Source organism: Lycium barbarum, chromosome 8 (assembly GCF_019175385.1).
Source record: "Lycium barbarum isolate Lr01 chromosome 8, ASM1917538v2, whole genome shotgun sequence".
Classification (NCBI taxonomy): Eukaryota; Viridiplantae; Streptophyta; class Magnoliopsida; order Solanales; family Solanaceae; genus Lycium; species Lycium barbarum.
The window spans coordinates 98,805,505-98,826,211 of record NC_083344.1 but is presented as its reverse complement, the minus strand read 5'-3'; the positions used below and the strand labels follow the sequence as shown (position 1 = coordinate 98,826,211).

Genomic DNA, 20,707 nt, shown 5'->3' with positions numbered 1-20,707 from the left:
TTTTGCCACACGAAATATCTTATGAGTGAAATTAAAAGTTAATAAGTGCCGAACTAATCTATTTTTATCTAATGCATAAATTATATTCTCACAAGTTCATAAAAATGCTAATACTTTTCAATCTATGATTTTCACCGAGTTGCAATTATTTTACATAATTTAAATCATGATATTTTACAGAATGTCTAGTCGCTTGTGTCCCTTTGATATTTGATAATTCTCTTGCCAAACTTTCTTCTCCATAAATAATTTCTTAGTTAAAAATTATCTAATTAGGTAACTATGAAGGCATTTGATGATAGACTCTAAATATTTTTCATTTTATTTGAGAATTATGGAGTTGGAGTTGGAGTTGAAGATGAAGTTGTGTTTGGTTATATTTTTTGCAAAGAATATTTGAAATAAAGTTTATGCTTGAATGTAGTTAAATGCATCTTTAAAAATGAAAAGTGAGTTAAAACAACTTATAAGTTGTTTTCGAATTTGAAATACAACTTCAAATTGGATTTGGAATTTCCATGGCCAAACACCATTTTTAAAATAAAATAAAAAATTATTTCAGAAAAAATATTTATATCTTGAGTTTGGGCCCCGAACTTAGCACGGGCCTCAGGTAACTAGTAACTGTTAGAAGATACAATAGCTATTATCACATGTGTTTTGGTCCTTGGCTGTATTTAAAAATCTACCTTGGTTTTGAAAGTACATTTGTATTTACTTTTAAGAAATCTGTTTTCTAGTTTTACAACGGGCAATTTGCATGATTGGCCTTATTGGTGGTGGTCTTTAATTTTTGGCCCTCAAATTAGTGGTCTTCGCTAAAAATTCCTTGATTTTGGATTCGGATTCCGCTCAGTCAATGTTTTTAAAAAAAAAAACTCGCAAGGTAGAGTTTGGATTCGCAAGGTAGAGTTTTGCCTAAAAAACTTTATCTTCGGGCCAGAACCACACGTGCAAGTTTCTTCAAACTTTATCTTAAGACAGAGTTTGAGTGCAAACTCTCCTTAAAGCAGAGTTTTGCCTTCAGGCATAAGACAAACTCTCCTTTCAGACAGAGTTTGACTGCAAACTCTCCCTGATGAGGCAGAGTTTTGCCTTAAGGTAGAGGTTTGCATTAAGACAATTTTTTTTTTAACTCAATTGGAATTTTGCAAAACCCTGCCTTAAGGGCTAATTTTTGCCGGAATAGGCCTAATTTTGCTACGAAACAATGCCTTGGGAAATTTTTATTTTTTTACTGAGCCAGGGTTGGAACCCCAAACCTCATGGTATTAGAGGAAGGGCAAAAATTAAAGACCAGTAATTTGAGGGGCAAAAATTAAAGACCGGTGCCTTTGAAGGGAAATCCGCACAAAAAAATGTTTTACAGTGGGTCATTTGCACGATTGTCCTTCAAAGGCACTGGTCTTAAATTTTACCCCTCAAATTGGTGGTCTTTAATTTTTGCCCTTCGGCTAATACCCCGAGGTCCTTAGTTTAAACCCCGGCTCAATAAAAAAAAGGGAATATCACTAGGCAGAGTTTCGTAGCAAAATTAGGCCTATTAGGGAAAAAGTTAGGCCTTAAGGTAGAGTTTTGTAAAATCTCAACTGAATTAAAAAAAAATTGTTTTAATGCAAACCTCTACCTTAAGGCAAAACTCTGCCTCATCAGGGAGAGTTTGCAGTCAAATTCTGCCTGAAGGTAGCCAAACTCTATGTTGCGATTTTATTTTTTATTTTTGACTAAGCAGGGGTTCGAACCCGAAACCAAAAAAATTTTAGCAAGGGGAAAAAATTAAAGACCACCAATTTGAGGGACGAAAATTAAAGACCAGTGCCTTTAAGGGTATTCCGCACATAAAAATATTTTACAACTGCCCAGGTTTTAAAATCATTGTTTTAAAAGGCAGTGTCAGGACTCGCCCCGGGGCTCGCCTCGGGGCAAGGCAGTAGCAAAACGCCCTGGGGCTAACGTGCGGGGCTTAGTTCCTATGAGGCTTACGCCCTAAGCGCCCAAACGTACGCCCTAAACACGCCTAACGTCCAACGCCCAAGGCTCGCCTAACAGTTCTTACAAAAATTATATTTTAAATTCTTTAATTAGAATCATTCACCCTCATAATTGTTTAACAAAATAATGATACTTAATAGTTTTTCATCTATAGAAATAGAAGATTGGGTGTAACTCATATAACAAGTCGTAGTATTGGATATTTACTATTTGAGAACGTCGTGAGGGAGAATATCACCTATTTTTTTTTAAAAAAAAACACATAGCGGAGTTGTACATTTTCACTTGTCATTGTTCATAAGTCCTATGTATCAGAATTATCATATAATTTTATTTTTTGTTCATGAAGAAGTTATGTTTTAATTGTAATATTGATAAATTTTATTGATTATTTGCTTATAGGGAGATAAAATGAATATTATGATAGTAATAGTGTTTTAAGAAACTGTGTTTTTTTTCGTGTTTGAAAGTTAAAATGTTAGAATTGTTTTGCATTTCATAATAGCTTTTATTTCATTGTATTGTTTATACTTGTAAAATTATGTTATATATAATTACAAGTTATAAGCGGTGTATAATGAGCTTTGATCATTTTTTTGTGAGGATCAAGCGCGCGCGCTCACACACACACACACACACACACACACACACACACACACACACACACATATATATATATATATATATATATCATTTATTTACAGTTTTCTTTTATTTTTTTAATATAATTTTACCTATTTAAAAATATTTATTGTAATTATATTATTTTAAGATTTACTAAAAATTAAATACTCATGGGGCTTACGCCCCGTGCCTCGAGGCTTACGCCTCGTCGAGGCGTATGTAAAACGCCCCGCCTTACGCCCCTGCCTTTTAAAACACTGTTTAAAATCATCTATTTGAACCCGTTTAAAATCAGCCCAACAGATCTATGCTTTGAAAACCTTTGAAGGCAGCTCTTGGGCCTTTACGACGGCCCAAATTCACGAATATCTAAAATTCATTTGTATTAAAAAACGTTTTAAGATTTAAGTGTTTATCTAAAAAATCATTGATAAGTCAAGGTTGGTCTAATTCATCCTACCCGGTAGTGTGGATTCATTCTCATCTTGACATTATAAGTTTGCTATGTAAAACAACTAACTTTTAAACTTAAATCATTACCTATGCAAAGCCACAGTGTGAAAAGCTCTATTTTTATTGTGAAAATATTCTTTAAGAATAGTTCAATTCTCGGCTCTAGTTTCAGTTTTCAGGTTTAATTTCGGCTTTCAGATCTCATTATTAAATGTATGAATTGCTTACATTATTTCACCGCATTTCATTATTTTTAATTAGCGTAGCAAATTCTTGTTCCTCCACGTAGGGGGTTGTTACAAGATTTACTAGGTACCGTATAGATGGTGCTTAGCCCGTATGTGTCTGCCTACTTCGTGGGGTAGGTGTTGAGACTGTAGGTGACGAGGCCCGTGGCTAGATTTAGTAAATCCAGTGGTGCGCTCTGTTGTTTCTTCCCGGCGGTAGCCAGATTCTTTTCAGCTTGGGTTATTTTTCTAGTCATTATATTTATTCGCATAAATGCATTATAGACTATGTATTTAGATTTCAGACCTTAAAAACTTATGAATTGTCAGTGGGTTTATCTTTCAGACGATTTAACGTTATATTTGTGATTCAGGTTTCAATGGAAATTAATTTAAGACTTTATAGCATTATGGCCATGCTAAGTACGTATTAACAGCCATTAACCAACTACAACATGATTTACTCAACGGATAAATAAATTGAGTTTTAATCACGTCCCTCACCAGTTTGGGGGCGTGACAGTAGGCTTGAAATTGATCCCCTTGCCTACATGATTACATGAAAAAATTATGGACCTCAAGCATGAGCCAGGAAAATAGAACTCCTAACACTCCAGTTTCAGAGTGTTCCATTTTCTACGAAACACAAGTGAGTTTTGCTTGGAACATACATAAAGTTGGAGCTGCCACAGCATGGGATATCCTCAATTAAGATTCGTGATGTTTATAGTTGGCTGAGTTTGAATCAATCCCTTTCAACCAAACAATTGTGGTATGATTAAGAATATCAAAGGATGAAGTTGACTGGCTAACAAACCATTCAAACAACCAACTATACCAACCTTACTTTCATCCCAAGAAAAGAAGGAAAGAAAAAAGATGAAATCATATTAGTTGGACAGAAAAGAAGAGGTAATACGCAAAGGTATTAACATTTACATTTGTTTTTCACGTTTGCATTGCCCTATTCTAACTGCTTTCTGACAATTTTTCACCTTTCAATTAGGCTCAAATAATCGGTAGACCTAATGGCATAGCATCTCCACCATCAACCGATAGACTGGAGGTTAAAGTCTTCATTCATTATATAGGGATATATATACGTTACAATTTTTAAATTGAATTTCTTTAAGTAATGATTATTCAAAAGTGCGGAGATCACAATATGTTAAGATTATGAATTGCTTCGTGATTCTTTTGAAGTTATACAATTAACTAAAAGAATTAAGTTGTGAGTTCGCCCTTAGCTTTTTCAAGGCCAGATATGATAGTGATATTTATAGTACTCCCTCCGTTCACTTTTACTTGTCCACTTTAGATTTTTCACGTTGTTTAAGAAATAATAAATGGAGTACATAATTTACCAATGTACCCATATTAATTGATGCATATTTTTATTGGATTTGAAAAATGATTTGAAGTGAGTAATTAATATTATGGGTAAAACAGGAAAAAAAATATTGTCTTATCTTGATATGTGAAAAATGACAAGTAAAAATGAAAATCTATTTTAGGAATAGTGGACAAGTAAAAGTGAACGGAGTGAGTATTCTTTTTCTGTTTAAATACTCCCTCCGTTCACTTTTACTTGTCCACTATACTAAAAATAAAATTACACTTTTACTTGTCCACTCTAGCATATCAAGAAAAGACAAACTTTTTTTCTTGTTTTACCCTTAACATTAATTACTCATTTTCAAATCATTCTCCAAGTTCAATGAGACTATACATCAATTAATATGGGTATTATATTAAAATACATACTTCATTTATTAATTCTTAAAAGATATGTAAAATCAAAAGTGGACAAATAAAAGTGATTGGAGGAAGTATAAAGTTAATTAAGATTCACAATGAGACAGTCAAAGTGACTTTAGACCATAAGATATGTTGATGATTATCCTTTGTTTCTTTCATTTGTCTAAAATGGCCTTCAATCAACTACTTCTTTCATTCACTTTTACGTGTTTACTTTTGACTTTACACGTTAGTTAAGAATTAATAAATGAAGTCTATATTTTATCATATTACTCATATTAATTGATGTATAGTCTCAATAGACTTGAAAAACAATTTGGAAATAAGTAATTAATGTTAAGTGTAAAACAATTTTTTTTTTCTTGCTCTTGATATACTAAAGTTGGCAAGTAAAGCGAAAATTTATTTTAAGTGTAGTGGACAAGTAAAAGTGAATGAAGGGAGTAATTTTTATTGAAATAGTTTTTCAAATTGTTTCAATAAAAGGCTAAACCTTTAAATTACCAGCCCATTGCGCGGTGCATAAAAGTTCGAATAGGAAAAAGAAATTGAAACGAACATACGTAAGAACAAATTAAACATTTTTTTTGCACGGATTGCCCTTCTTTTGGGGTGGTTTTTAAATTTTGTCCCTCATATATGTGTTCTTTAAGTTTTGCCCTTCACTTGAATTCGAACCCCCGCTCAGACATAAAATAAAAAAATAATTTCGCAAGGTAGGGCTGGGGGGAGTTTATGCCGGATCCGGCATACAATCCTTAAAGAAAAACTAAAGTTATGCCGGAGGGGGCAGACTTTGTTTTGAGACATATATATATATATATATATATATATATATATATATATATATATATATATATATATTTTACTTTTCAAGACAAACTTTTAATTATGCCTTAAGGAAAAGTTCCGTCTTATGGGGCATACTTTTAGTTATGACTTAACTAAAAGTGTGCCCCATAAAATATAACTAAAAGTATGCCCCATAAGGCGGAACTTTTCCTTAAGGCATAACTAAAAGTTTGCCTTAAGGAAAAATTCTGCCTTATGAGGCATACTTTTGGTTATGCCTTAATTAAAAGTCTGCCCCATAAGGCATAGTTCCTTAAGGAAAAGTTTTGCCCCATAAGGCATAACTAAACTATGCCTTGAGGAAAAATTATGCCCCCTCCGGCATAACTTTAGTTTTTCCTTAAGGACTTTATGCCGGATCCAGCATACACTCCCTCCAGCCCTGCCTTGCGAAATTATTTTTTTATTTTATGCCTGAGCGGGGATTCGAACCCAGAACCTCAGGTATCCAAGCTAAGGGCAAAACTTAAAGACCACAAATATGAGGGGCAAAATTTAAAGACCACCCCAAAAGAAGGGCAATTCTGTGAATTGCCCCAAATTAAAGCTCTTAGGTCAACAAGATCTATCATTAGTCTTTTATTGTTTCGATTATTCACACACTCTTTGTTTCTCTCCTATGATTACGACATTGGATAGCTCTTGAAGATATGATTAATTAAACGAAAAGGTGTGAGTAAATTGAACATAACTTATTGAATGAACCTCAATATTGAGTCCCTTTTTATGTGGTGCCCTTAGTCTCTACCCTAAATCATTTTCAGTCGATATTTACCGCATGAAGTTAAATATAGCAAATATATATAGCTTGCATGTGATGTACAAAATTGTCGCTCCCCAAATGAAAGTAAAAGTTTCTGAGGATTATATCATTTTTTTGTGGAAAAAACAGCTCACTTTTTCTGAAAATAACTAGGATCCTTTGCTGAAAATGTTGTAGATTGCTTTCATTACACATTTTCTAAAGTTCTCACAACGATTGACATAATTGTTCAAATAACAGTGACTCACACGAACTCATTGTTAGAAAATAGTACTTGGGGAAGAACAATCCAGTTTTGATAGAGTAGTCTCTGTCATTAAGGAATTTAAGCCTCCCACTTCATTGCTGCACGGATGGTGGCAGAATTCCTACAAGATTTTACAAAGCCAATGAAATTTCAAAAACCAGCAATTAATTCGAAATTTCCCACAAGGAACAATTTTTTGTGAGTTGTAGAAAGCAATAAAGAGATTGTAAAAAATTATTCCTTCTTTTGAATCAGTAGCAGGTATTTATAATACCTTAAGAGTCCGTCCGCAACATACATACATCTATTTGAAGAAGCTTTCCGTAACCGACACAATTTTTAGTGTAACATTTTTCTGAAAAAAAGAGTGACTTTTTTTTGTCTAAAAAAGGTCTGTTTTTCCTAGTGACTTTCCATTCTTTGAAAAGAGTAACTTTTTTTTCTTGAAAAAGTAACTTTGTTGTCTCTAAGCTAACCCATAACTAAAATAACACTCCTTTTATGTCTATTCTTGTTTATTCTCACTGCAAATGAGAGTTATAAGAAGGGATTTTAATTTTATGGATTTTTGTGGTTAAAAAGAAAACCTTCTATTTCTGAAAGTAAATAAAATAATTATAGGATGAGAATATTCTGGTTTTCCATCAGAGGAAGATTAATACGAGATGATAATATTCTGGTTGTCCACTCGAGTCAAAATCAAGAGCAAGATGACAAAATGCATATAGCATCAGAGAAAGGATTGATCGTGTAAACAATTTTTATATATCAGTATATTACAATATGCATGTTGTAACGTCTTACATTTAATTTTAAGTTATCAATCTTACTTTTATGAATGGTTACCTGTAATTATATTTTAGATCATAATCTGCTTTATAGTGTAATAACTTCTTAAATTTGTTCAAAAAAGGTTTAGAAACTAGTTGCAGTCATTTACATCTACGTACCTTTCGAGTTGTATATGACCACCACTGAGCCACCATGATCCTCGGGAGGACCACGGTGGCACCGCCACTATGATGCTCAGATTTTCTCACAAATGGGGTCCTCGATGCGACGGGCCGGTGTCTCCATGCGGCGTGTCGCATTCTCTAATTAAACTCTTTGTATTTTGTGATTATATTCATGAGATTGCTGTTTTTCAATTATTGTCATTAAACGATGTTGTGTGAATATAATAATATCTTATATCTAGCTAGTATTAATTAATCAAAGCAAATTCTCAGCGTTATTATTCTGATCATGATTTTGGACTGGTATGAAGGTTTTAGAGAATATATGCAGAAAATGACTTCAGCAATATCACTATTAATGATTGAGATGCGATTGAATTCTGCTAAGAGAATGTAGGTCAAGTGAATAATGACAAATGTACGAGGGATTGTCGCATCTTTCGCTATTGTATCATTCAAATAAAATTTGGTTTATAGCAATTAAAAAACTTGGAATTCATTGTCTTCAGATGATGTTACTTAATAAAATACGATATTGGATGGGGATATGCAGATGGGGTTAATTGCTAATTATATAGGTACTCTCTCTGTTGCATTTTATTTCTAAAGTATGATTTGCCACGAAATTTAAAAATTATAAATTTTTAAATATTGCAATATTAAATTAAAAATGTGTTTAATATACTAAAATATCCCGTAAATATTGTAATCTTAAACAAGCCATTCTGAATGTTAAAATTAAGAGTTACTAAATTTATAAAGTGGCATTTTTTGTTAAATGGACTAAATAGAAAAATAAGAGTCATAAATTGAAAGAAAGTGAGTAAAGCATACATTGCTGAGAAATTATACATTTTGTTGTTTGAAGTAACACAATGAATTCTGCTATTTTATGAAATTATGATTGTTATATCGTTACCTAAAGTTTTTAATTTAAGTTTCATAAAATGACAGTTTAAATTGTCTAAAAATGGCAGAGAATTTGCTCTATGCGATGCCTTAAATTTGTGAGAAAATTCACTACAATTTAACCAAGTTGCTTTACAAATGCAGCTAGCTTAACAAGTTGCTGCATAATTGTAGTTAGGAACTAAATTGGACCAAATATGTATGCGTGCAGGTCCATAACTATCCTTTAATTAGTCTTCTATTTATGCTCGATTAGCTAATTAAAATTAATCCTCTAATCAAGCTCCATTAGATTCCGTGTGAAATAAGGCATATTTTGCCCAACTAAGTACGATTATAAGGGCGTGGTTGAGAAAACTAATAAACGGAGATAAATGTTATGAATATCGCATACTTTAGAGGAATTTTTTTGCCCCTTTTTATTTAAGTAATAATACCAAAATATAATACTCGGATAATCTAAGAAAATATTTTATTTAATTAAAGAAAAGGGGAATATTAATATGGGTAAGCAGATAATTCTATATAGAAGAAGTATTCCAAGGATGAGACAAAAAGGAAAAACTGAAGAAGATGAAAGAAAGGTAGTAGAGCAGCTGCTATCATGCATGCATGCAGTTAATTAATTATATAAAATGGACTAGAAAGCAACGGATAAATTATTCTGAGTATCTTTTTTCAATAATATGCCTGCAAATTGTTGTTCACACTGCAGTTATGCAGAAGAGCACAGAATTGCTGATAAAATTAAGTGGCTCAGCAGTCAGCAGTCAAAATATTTTTTGTTTTCTGAGGGACCACTGAATACTTTAGTGTAGAGAGACGTGAGGAAAATGAACTTGCCTTCCTTGCCAATACTTTAACTTATAAGTAATGCAGTAATAGTTGACTGAAAAATAGGACACAGTAAAAGGTTATTGGCCAGTTTTTGGAGTATAATTTGCACGACAAGTAGGAGGACAAATATAATGAAGGAGAATTAACTACACTTTTTTTCCCATGAAAAGAAAATACGAGTGTCACACACACTGTGAACGCGCGTATGAATTTATTTTTCAATCTTAAGCAGTGGTGGATGTAACTTATCTGTTCCAATCAAACTCAATATTTTCGACACAAAATTACCTAATATTAGTTACGAACCAATAAGTAATATCAAAAGTACAATAAAGTTCAAATCTATCAGGTTAAAATCCTGAATTTGTATCTAGTTTTAAGTGATCATTCTTTTTAAAAAGAGAATTGTTGGTTCCGTTTGTTGGAGATCATGAAGAAGAATAAATGACACTTGACAAAAAGGAGAAATAAATTGTTGGTAAATTACTGGAGTTTGGTAGTATTTTCTTATAGTTTGGTGTAGGAGCTCAAACCGTATGATCAGACCCACCAGCCAATTAATCATGAGAGTTTAGTTAAAGGTAATAGTTATCTGTATTGGTGTGGTAATAAATGTATTAAATCATGGTCTCGTAATAAGTGTGTAAAAGACACATGTCTTGCAAGTTGCATCATTTATTTGGTGTAAACACTTACTATGAATAAATTTTTTATCTTAATGAAAAGCACAAATATTAAATAGTAAAAATTAACTTGCATTCGATATATTTATATTAACTCATATCAATTTATCATAATTAAGCAATATAATGAGAAAATTTGTATATGATTGAAAGCACAAATATTAACTAGTAAAAATTAACTTGCATTCGATATATTTATATTAACCCATATCAATTTATCATAATTAAGTAATATAATGAGAAAATTTGTATATGATTATATATTTTGCATCAATTAATTTAGTGTAAATATCTAACATGGACAGATTTTACCACTGTTGAGCTGCTTGCATATCTGAATCTGACCTTTCCTAATACTGCTAATAGTGCTATCAACCTGTATGGACTATGTACAGTGGGACACTGTTGGGGCCCATTTATACACTTGTGGCACTTAAGCCCCTATTTCGTACTGATCTTTAATTTTTGACTCTTATAACATAATGTTTTCATTGGACATAAATTTATATTTTCACATTATAGTATTTCATAAATTATGGCCCACACTCTTATAAAACTTATGTCTCGCTCGGTATACGTTCGATTGCTAAGGGAAAAAATTAAAGACCAGCCCATTGCAAGTCGTTCAATTTCTTCATTCTTTTTCCCCTTCTTGGCTTAGTTGCTACACGATAATCCTAGAAGCTCTCTTCAAAACTGGTCGCATTTGATATTTACATTAACTTATAAAGTAATTTATCATGATTTAATAAGGTAAAGATATGTATTACTTAACTTTAATTAAGCGATAAAAGTCTTAAGTGTAAAACATGACATGCATTTATTCACGTAGTATAATATACATTGTATACGAATCAATTTAACACTTGTTCAACTTAAGTGTTTAACGAAAATATATATATATATATATATATATATATATATATATATATATATATTATTTTTTTGTATACTGGCAATATGTTTAAATTTTGAACAAATAGATGGAGGAAATTCATGAGAAACACATTTCAACCGAAGTGTTTGTTTAGTCATTAGTGTTTCTCCATTTACGCAACTCACTCTATGTGCACTTTGACCTTGTGTAAACCAACCATTATCTCCTCTATAGCTTGGTTACTATCCACTACAAAGCCGTAAAAAAAGCCCCTTCTATCTTTCAAATAATACAATACAGCTATAGTGTTACTATATAATTCACAGACACATCAACTTCCTAATAAATCCATGCAAATTGTTTATCCAATTCCTTATGTTTTTATAGTTTTACACACTAAAAAAAGCTTGAAAGCCAAACCTGTCACTGTCTAGAGAGTCTGCAAAACAAAAAAGTTGTTATAGAAACTAGAAACAAGAACAGGCCACTAAAAGTAGAAATCTATCACCGACTTTCACCCCTTGCAGAAAATAATTGGAGAAGAGAAAGTGTTAAAGTGGGCAGATTCTTGTACTTGTATGGTAGAATAAACAAATCACAATTAATTAAAGGGACCCCTAAAAGTTAAATTTTCTTTTACGTTTATGTATCCATCACGGGTTGCTACAAAACAAGATTTGTTTTCTAATTACCACCACTCCTATATGCTAGTCTTTTTTACTCCGTCCACTCTATAAATTACCACCCTCCTCTAACACTAACATTTGCCTCTCATTTCATATATTTCTTCTAGTGTGTATTCATTTAGTTAGAGAGGTCTTAAAGAACAAAGTAATGGCCTTTTACAACCACTACTTTCACATTCTTGGTTTCATACTTATCTCTTTTTTGTTAGAATTCAAGCCAGTTTTGGCACAGAATTCACCTGTTTTCGGTTGTGATATCACGAGCAATCCTGGTTTGGCGAATTTAACATTTTGCGACGCGACTTTGACGTTGGAAAATAGAGTGAATGATCTAGTGCAAAGATTGACATTGCCAGAAAAGATAGGATTCTTGGTGAGTGGTGCAGGTCCTGTTAGTAGGCTTGGAATACCAAGGTATGAATGGTGGTCTGAGGCCTTACATGGAGTTTCAAGTACTGGTCCAGGAGTACAGTTCAAAAGTCCTGTTCCTGGTGCCACTAGTTTTCCTCAAGTCATTCTAACTGCTGCTTCTTTCAATGTCACCTTGTTTGAAACCATTGGAAAGGTAACTTGTCATTGTTTTTTTAGCTTTTTTTTTCCAAGATTTGATTCCATTTCTTGAGCTTTTACTAGATTGTTGGTTTAATGTAGAGTTAATGGTTTAAAACACACCCATAATTTTTTGCTAGTTACACACCCCAATAGTTGTTCTCTTTTCATACCGGAACTATCACCATCTATATTTAAAACACACCACGATTAGGCCAACTATCAGTTATTCCCTTTATCTATCTCAATCATCACCATCTACTCAACTAGGTTTGTTCAGGTAGAAAAACGGAACATCTGATTGTTGGGTATGAAACTCGCGAAAAAGTGATGGTTCAGGTGTGTTTTTGACCATTATAAATTTTTTTTACACAATCATGTCATATAAGATATAATTACAGATAATATGTGAGGATTAGTTACCTGAAAAGAAGGCAAGTGACCCCTTACAATAGGATAACAGGCACTGATAACTTAAAATTCTTTACATTGTCCGTGTATATAAATTAAATGTATAGTTTCTTGATGAACCCGAGCTCCGATCATCCTTGTATGTTTCTTTAGCTGGTATTGTTTTCCAAAGACATTAATTTTTATCTGTATTTTTGGTGTTTGAAATTTTGTCCAAAGACGTGCATTATTTTGGCTTTTTCTTAAAGAATTCAAGATAATTAGACCAATAGATTTCTATTTGAATATTTTTTGAAAAAGGATGGATTTTTCTTTTATAAATGCTGATAGAAAGTGAACTCCAATTCTTGACGTACGTTGCCGTCGGCACCATTATTTCAATACCATCCTTTTGTTCCATCTTTTTCATAATAGCATTGGTTGTATTTTTGGAAAATGACACAGACGTTAGTCCAATTTTATGGCTAATATATGCTTAAGATGTCGTCTTATGGACGTTAAGTTGATTTCCAAAAAAAACATTAGGCTCCATATTATTAATTGATAAGAAGGGCCAAAAGTATATCTTTTTATTATCCATCTTAAATTTGGAAAGTAGGGTAGCCATTTTTGGTTAATGGAATCTTAAATCGTCAGAGCTACTTTCTTTAATAATTAAACATAAATGATGAATATATATATATATTAGAATGGTTCCAGCTTGCAATGTGGTTTATTGCTTAGTCAGGTTAAATTGCATTAACTTGTGAATTTTAGTTAAGATGTTTTCATGTTACACCTTCTCAGAATGAACATCAGTGCAAATGTGTGAACCAAACAGTTCGGTTATTCATTAAACTCTCATGCCTAAAATAGCCCGCACCAAATGGTAATGACAGGGATATTACTTTCAATGTTTGTACTGAAGAATCTTTCTTTGCTCTCTGTGAAATCAAATTCTTGATAGAAAGTATGAGGCTTTAGTTGAGCATAGCATATAAATAAAATTAATTCCTGCGGGTACAGACCACGCTAGAGTGTTAGAGTAGGTTCAATTGAACTCATTATATTTAGCATAGACCACAGATGAAGTGGCGAAACCAGAAATTTATACAAGGGGATTCAAAAAGTTTCTAGAATATCACAATTGTAAGTTAAACATATGACCTAAAACAATTTTGAACGCCCTTTACCACTATACTTGAACTCTTTTTCATGTTAAGGGGATTCAACAACTCACATATGACTACAAATGATCATTTTTACTTTATTTCCTGAAGAAGGGGCCTCGGTTGAACCCCCTTGACACTCGCCACTGCATACATATATACGTAAAATACCCTTAAAGGTAACATAAATAAAGTATTGAACCCATATTTTCAAAGAACTTGGAATTTTGAACCTATTAAGTTTAGATACTGAATCCTCCTCTACTTACAGGTTGTGTCCACCGAGGCTAGGGCAATGTACAATGTTGGTTTAGCAGGTTTGACATATTGGTCTCCCAATATCAACATTTTTCGCGACCCCAGATGGGGAAGAGGTCAAGAAACACCAGGAGAAGATCCAACACTTACCAGCAAGTATGGTGCAGCCTATGTTAGAGGCTTGCAACAAACAGATGACGGTAGCAAAGATAAGCTTAAGGTTGCTGCTTGTTGTAAGCATTATACAGCTTATGATGTAGATAATTGGAAAGGAATTGAAAGATTCACCTTCAACGCTGTGGTAAAGTAGTTCTCACTTTTTGCTATTTTACATAAAAGTTTTTAGTCATTTTAGCCATTCCTTTCGGTCAGTTTTAGTTTTAGTTTAACTTTTATACACTGACTTGTAACCTGTCGCAAAATTGTGAATTATGTAATAACGTAATATTCTTCATAGTGTCAGTATATATAAGTTAAATGCTTTTAGTATAATAAGATAAGATGGGCTTTTGTTCCTTTATAGGTTACACAACAAGATTTAGATGATACATTTCAACCTCCATTCAAGAGTTGTGTGCTTGAAGGAGATGTAGCCAGTGTGATGTGTTCATATAACCAAGTCAATGGCAAGCCAACTTGTGGTGATCCAGACCTTCTTGCTGGGATTATCAGAGGAGAGTGGAAATTAAATGGGTATAATTTGAAGCTTTCTTGATTTTTGCTTTTCAAAGAATTAGATGAATCAATGCACTTACATAAGTATGCTTAAAACAGATACATAGTCACGGATTGTGATTCATTAGAAGTGATTTTTGATAAGCAACATTACACTAAAACACCAGAGGAGGCTGCAGCTTTGGGTCTAAATTCAGGTGAGCCATTTTCAACTCTTTATGTTTGGCCATTTGGGAAATAATGCATTTCAAATCTTATAATCCCAACTATTCTAACACTTTTTTCTACTGTCACTCGTATAATCTAGATGTCAAATTAACATTTTAAACTATAAGGCCATTCAACACTATAAAGTAAATTGGGATAGAGTAAGTACAATTTAGAGTTTAGACAATCAAAATGCTTTGTAATTCTTGTAATCAAGGTTTTAACTCTGTATTAAGTAAAGAATCTGCTAAAAGAAAATTTATGTGCAGGGGTGGACCTGAATTGTGGATCTTGGCTGAGTCAATATACTCAAGGTGCTTTTGACCAAAAACTTGTCAATGAATCAGTTATTGATAGAGCTATCTCAAACAATTTTGCAACGCTAATGAGGCTTGGATTCTTTGATGGTAATCCAAGAAACCACATTTATGGAAACCTTGGCCCTAAAGATGTCTGCACACCAGAAAATCAAGAACTTGCTCGTGAAGCTGCAAGACAAGGGATTGTCCTGCTGAAAAATACTGCAGGATCGCTACCTTTAATTCCCACCGCCATCAAATCCTTATCAGTCATTGGCCCTAATGCTAATGTGACCAAAACTATGATCGGCAACTATGCAGGTACATTTGAATCATCATTCAGAACCGTTATAGCTGGTTAACATTATGTTATTTACCAAAATATCATATCAGATTTGTTATGAAAAGTTACCTGTATGGTCAATCTACCATGATGGTGTAAAAAGTTTTTTGCACTTGGTGCACAGAACTTAAACTCTTTCTAATTCTTGGTTTTCTCAATCATTTCTGGATTTTTCAGGAACTCCATGCAAGTACACAACTCCATTGCAAGGCCTAACAGCCTCGGTTGCCACAATATACAAGCCTGGATGTGCTGATGTGTCTTGCAGTACTGCCCAAATTGATGATGCTAAGCAAATAGCATCCACAGGTGATGCTGTGGTTTTAGTAATGGGATCTGATCAATCTATTGAGAGAGAAGGACTGGACAGAGTTAATATAACTCTTCCTGGACAGCAATCAGTTTTAGTAGCAGAGGTTGCTAAAGTCGCCAAGGGACCTGTAATCCTTGTTATCATGTCTGGAGGTGGCATGGACGTACAATTTGCTGTCGATAATCCTAAGATAACTAGCATTCTTTGGGTTGGTTTCCCTGGACAAGCCGGCGGTGCTGCCTTAGCAGATGTCATATTCGGATATTACAACCCAAGTCTGTCTTTCATTTCAATTTACAAGATAGATATATCAAATTAAGATCTTGGTATTTTCTATATTCAACTCATTTCTGGTATCTTGCAGGTGGAAGGCTACCAATGACATGGTATCCGCAATCATATGTAGATGTGGTTCCAATGACTATTATGAACATGAGGCCAGACCCTGCCACAAACTACCCTGGCAGGTCTTATAGGTTCTATACCGGTCCAACTGTTTTCCCATTTGGTCATGGATTAAGCTACTCGCAATTCAAACACCACCTAGATCAAGCGCCTACATTTGTATCCATTCCTCTCGACGAAAAACATACTTGTCATTCAACAAAGTGCAAGTCTATCAATGCGGTTGAGCAAAGCTGTAGCAATTTGGGATTTAGCATTCATCTTAGAGTTAAAAATGTTGGGAAGATAAGTGGAAGTCATACAGTTTTCTTATTCACTTCACCACCCTCAGTTCATAATGCACCTAAGAAGCATTTGGTGGGTTTTGAGAAAGTCCATTTGACACCACAAGGGGAACAGGTTGTTAAGTTCAATGTAGATGTTTGCAAGCATTTGAGTGTACATGATGGGCTTGGAAACAGGAAAGTTGCATTAGGACCACATGTTCTTCACATAGGAGATTTGAAACATTCCTTGACTGTAAGGATTTGAACATACATCTTTATTTCTCTTAAAAGAGAAGGGAAAATATCACAAGATGAAGAAAATCCGAATTCTGAATATGCTGAGACAACTGTAACAAGTTTCTTTTTTTTAGTTTGCTTAACTGTCTATCTTAAGTAGAAGATTCAAACTCTTGAAGTGAAATGAAGGTTCTTCTCATTTTGTAGTGTATTATATCTACAAATCCTTATATATATTGTCTCAAGACATGCGCTGTGCGCGTGGATCTCTTATCAATAAGTACAAAAGTTTAAGACTTACCTAAAAGATATTAAAATTTTTATTTGAGTTATTAAATGAAAACTAACACAAAAAGTGCGAATTCTTGAAAATGATTTTGATCCTCTTTAGCTAACTCAATAAAGGAAGAAGCAATAACGTGGATTTCAAACCACACTTTTTAAACATATCAAACACCCCTTTATACGACTTAAGAATGTAGATTTCAAACCATCTTGCAACATGTAACCATAATACACAGTAAGAAAACCCCAAATATCGTGAATAAAACAGGAAGGAGCAGAGAAATGAAACTGAAAGACTAAACATATCTGAGTTTACACGTATCATATTATACTAAAAGTGGAAAACTCATATCTTTAAAGTTGGATTACGATTTTGCCCCTACAATTATATTACTGATTAACAAATCTGTGCATCTTTTTTTCTCCATTTTTTTTTCTCACTAACTCTTTCCTTTTCAATTAGTATTAGAAGTCCATGATAATTTTGAACATCTTATAAAAGAAGATTACTGTTGTTTCAAACGTTAAAGATACAAAAAAATGAAACTTAATTGAATTTAAGACAAATGTGGGACCCAGTCACATGTTAGCTTCAAGTAGTAAGACTTTTATTTTCCCGAATATTTTATCTAAGGTTGAGGGAAAATCTTCTAAAACATGACCATGAGTCCGTTTGGATTAGCTTATTTTAAGTTCTTTTAAGCCAAAACAACTTTTAAGTTATTTTGTAGCATTTGAATAAAGTAAGAAAGTGCTTTTAAGCACTTATTTTTAAGTCAAAATATCTAAAATAAACCAAAAGCCAAAAGCTACAATTCCTAATTTATGGCTTATGCTTAAAAGCCACTTAAAATAAACCCATCCTAACTTATGTGTTATACCCCGTACATTTATACGACAAATTATCCGCAAGCAAATCGACTCAAGTTAAAGGAGGAATTATTTTCGGACATGAAATAAGAGCTTTTAATTTTCAACTTTGATTATCACAAAAATTGATTAATTAAAGTTAGACAAGTAAATTAGTGGGACATGTGTCAATGTTAAGGGCTACTTATATAAGGCATAAGATGACTTATATTCCTCCATTATTCACAAAATTCATCCATCAAAGTAGAGTTAGTGAGAGAAGCTTTCAAGCTTAGAGAGAGAGAAGTTCCCGGCGCTACTATTCACGGCGGCGCACTGTTCACAGCGCCGCCACTGTTCACGCGCACTGTTCACGCACACTGTTCACTCCACTGTTCACGCCACTGTTCACGCCGCCACTGTTCACGGGCGGCGCACTGTTCACGGTCAGCCCATTTTTGCCCCCTTCTACACAATTAATTGGAGAGATTTGAAGCTCAAGAGGAGGAAAAAGATGGAGCTCATGGTAGCCATGGCTTTCTTGAAGACATTTCATGGTGAAAAATTAGAGCTTGTCTCTAAGGTAAGATTTAATTCTTTTCTACATGTTTTGGAGGTAGTTTAGACTTGTATAGCTTGGTAGATGTGTGTTGAATTCAAACGGGTTATGTATGTTGATGTTGAATTATAAATTGAGCCGTGTAAGGAGGGTGTTTTGAGTAAGAATGAGGAATTGATTTTAGTAGCATTATGTAGGAATTAAATGGTTAAATTTAAAGTTGTGTTATTTTATGGACATATTGCTATCCTTGCTAAATTGAAAGGATTGAGGGTATGATTATGTTCATATGATTATTGTTGTTGTTATCATGGGTTATGTGATGAGAATGAAGGAAATTAATGGTTAGAAACTTTATAGAGGTCGTGTGGGTGTGTGAAGAGGAGTGTGGCCGTGAGCCATAGTAATGAAAGAGAATGGTGAATTAAAATTTATTTAGCTTGTTAGAGGTGTCGTTGTGACATTGATGACGTAGATAAAGGGTTAACGAGTTGAGTTGGTGTTGAAATTGGTTGTATGTTGTTATGAGAAATTAAGTGATTTTTATATAATTTTTATGCAATTATGAAAGTAAGATGCTAAATGTGAACTATGGTTGTTATTAATGAATTTGGAAGAAAACAATGCGATTTGGTAGTTTCGCTGCAATTGTAGAAGTTTCGAATGGAATATGGAAATGGGCGGAATGGTTCGAATCCTTGGATATTGTTTAAAATGTTATTGAAATATGTTTGGGTAATCTTGAGTTAGTTGATGAATATGGAAAAAAAAAATGTTGATATTAGTTGGATGGTGTGAAGTTAGAATGGAAGAGTTACATTATGTGGAAAGGAAGGGAAAATTTTTGGATTGTTGGAAATGTTGTATGAATTGCTTAGAATGTCTTTAAGTATTGTTGGTATGGATTCGGGTTAGTATTTAAATATATATAAGCATCGATGTTGGCTTGAAGGTAAGTCGTCGAGTTGAATTTATGAAAGTTGTTGAATGATGTAAAAGAGAGTTACTATTATTATTTTGCCTTTCGAATTGGTTATCAATGTTACTAGGTTGGTTATTGTGGTTGTTGTTGTTGATTTTGAGCGAGATAAATTCTCGGGATGGCCTATTTACAGGGAAAGTGCTGCCGAATTTTCTGTAGAATTTAATGATTAGTTTGGAATGAATGGCTTAAGTGCCCTTAGCTAATGATTGGATATTCGTTGGCATATTTATAGACCTTGGGGAGCCCGAGGCGTAGATTGGGATTTACTTTAGATTGACTATCTTGGAGTGCGTACGAGGTATGTAAAGCATCCTCCTTTCTTTTTGGCATGTCTTAGTTTTACATAGGCTAGATTAAAGCCTTAAGAAAATTCCAAATCCGAAATCCGAGCATGATATGATATATATATATATATATATATATATTCCTTGGCACTCTTATGTATGATTTGATGAAATATGAACCATTATGTTTTTGAAAGAAGTGATTTCCAAACTTTGTACAAAAAGGTTTCACTTTAATGAATTTCGTAATTTTTGAATGCATATCTTTCGCATAAAGGCTCGGATTGTTCCAACATTTTCATAAGAGTTTGCATTATGTATAATGAGTATGTTTTCCATAAGCGGGCCCGACTTGGATAAATACCCGTCCGTGGGTCCCGCGACGTTCCTTTATGTAATTCGGGAACTTTTGAAAGAATTCGTTATGACTATTATTTCGATTTTTCAAGTATGATCAGTTTACTTATGTTTGAGTTCATGATAATGATTTTATGCATATGACTACTCACGACTCTACTCGTGCGTTCTGTTATATCTTTCGCCGGTTCCCGGGCCGGTTCTGTTATCGTGCGCATTTTGATATACTCCGGAGTTATGCTGTGTTATGGTTCTCCGAGCTACTCGCTAATGAGGGTCGGGTTCCACATATATTTGGTGTTATGCTGTGTATGGCGTTATGTTGTGATGTGATATGTGACGGGGATACGGAGATTTGAAACTTTCTGGTGTTATGCTGTGTTATGGCGCCATCGACGGGAGGGCGACCATAT

At 33.5% G+C, this 20,707-nt stretch overlaps 1 protein-coding gene across 1 annotated transcript; it reads left to right on the top strand.

The window, feature by feature from the left end:
- The first annotated feature begins 11,562 nt into the window (after positions 1 to 11,562).
- LOC132606403 (beta-xylosidase/alpha-L-arabinofuranosidase 2-like) lies at positions 11,563 to 17,184 on the top strand. The gene is made up of 7 exons (XM_060319882.1): positions 11,563 to 12,429; positions 14,244 to 14,531; positions 14,754 to 14,923; positions 15,005 to 15,102; positions 15,382 to 15,732; positions 15,932 to 16,342; positions 16,432 to 17,184. The coding sequence occupies exons 1-7, from the start codon at positions 12,013 to 12,015 to the stop codon at positions 17,001 to 17,003; spliced, it is 2,307 nt and encodes a 768-aa protein (XP_060175865.1). The 5' UTR covers positions 11,563 to 12,012; the 3' UTR covers positions 17,004 to 17,184.
- The last annotated feature ends 3,523 nt before the right edge of the window (positions 17,185 to 20,707 follow it).

Excerpts from the sequence above, each read along its gene's own strand:
- LOC132606403 (XM_060319882.1), top strand. The coding sequence starts at position 12,013 with ATGGCCTTTTACAACCACTACTTTCACATTCTTGGTTTCATACTTATC. Across the intron at positions 12,430-14,243 it reads TGTTTGAAACCATTGGAAAG|GTTGTGTCCACCGAGGCTAG; the intron begins GTAACTTGTCAT and ends CTCTACTTACAG. Across the intron at positions 14,924-15,004 it reads GGAGAGTGGAAATTAAATGG|ATACATAGTCACGGATTGTG; the intron begins GTATAATTTGAA and ends TGCTTAAAACAG.